Genomic DNA, 1,132 nt, shown 5'->3' on the forward strand with positions numbered 1-1,132 from the left:
GGGGGGGGCACGGGCACTTCCTTGTTTTGGTGGCTGGATATAGGCCAAGGGACAGAGTGCAGCGCAGCAGCTCCGGCGTCCCCCCTGGGGGCTGGCGGCACCCCAAATCCCCTGGCCATGCTCCCCACCCCACGCTGGGACATGGGAGGGGGGGCCATGGGAGGACACATGGTCCCGGGGGGGGGGGACACGGTGGGCCAGAGAGGATGCAGAGCATCCCTGCAAGGCTTGGGGCTGCTAGCGGAGGGGGGGACCCCAGCACCCTTTTTTTGGGGTACCCTCCTGCTCTGCAGCAACCCCTCCCTCTGCAAATCACCTCCACCTTTTTGGGGGTGGGAGGTGGGGGCTGCGTCCCATTGTCCTCTATCCCCGTGCACCCCGCAGGGTCGGAGCATGGGAGCAGTGAGCAGGGACCGCCCCCGCCCCCCCAGAGACAACTTGGGGACCCCCTCAGGGACTGGCGAGCCCTCAGGGGACAGAAGACGGCTTCAGTGGGGATAGAGGGGACCCTGCGGGGGGGGGACACACACACAGTGGTGCCCATTCCTGTGGCGTCAGGGCTTACATAGTAGAGGAGGTCTGTCCACCCTTCCATGGTGATGCACTGGAAGACGGTCAGGACGGCGAAGAGGATGTTGTCGAACTGGGTGATGCCGTAGTTGGGGCCCTCCCAGTACTTCTTGCACTTGGTGCCATTGGGGCAGATCCGGGCCGGCTCGTCTGTCCCGCAGGGGACTTCCACCTTGATCTCGTCTGGGAGGAAGGGACACAGATTTGGGGATTGCTCCTGCCCCCCCAACCCCCCAAGCCCAGACCCCCGTGTCCCCCCCAGGGCTGCATTCACCCAGGAGAGTTTAGAGTCAGGGGGTGACCCCCATGGGGCTGCCAGACCCCCCCGTCATCGTCCCCCACAGCCTCCTTCAGGCCCCCCCCACCACGGTGCTGACGCGGCTGCCGTGCAGAAATAGCTCCCGCCAATTAACAGCATCTTCATCAGGGGAGAGAAGTAATTAGGCCGTTCCATATCGGGCGCGGGCCACGGGCCCAGGGAGATGGAAGGAGTGGGGAAGGAGCCAGCCCCTGATCCCAACGCCACGGAGGGCTCTGAGCCCTCCCCAGTGGGGAAACTGAG

General features: G+C 65.4%; 1 protein-coding gene across 1 annotated transcript in view; it reads right to left on the reverse strand.

Annotated features, from left to right (window-relative positions):
* Positions 1 to 1,132, reverse strand: part of LOC104833250 (voltage-dependent P/Q-type calcium channel subunit alpha-1A-like) — a gene marked incomplete at its 5' end in the record, with an annotated part of 47,938 nt that overhangs the window by 44,076 nt on the left and 2,730 nt on the right. The window contains 1 exon segment of the mRNA XM_010569829.1: positions 529 to 753. Within this exon segment, the coding sequence (XP_010568131.1) occupies positions 529 to 753 (225 nt within the window).

The sequence above is a fragment of the Haliaeetus leucocephalus genome, unplaced genomic scaffold, assembly GCF_000737465.1.
Source record: "Haliaeetus leucocephalus isolate CR32 unplaced genomic scaffold, Haliaeetus_leucocephalus-4.0 Scaffold274, whole genome shotgun sequence".
NCBI classification, from domain to species: Eukaryota; Metazoa; Chordata; class Aves; order Accipitriformes; family Accipitridae; genus Haliaeetus; species Haliaeetus leucocephalus.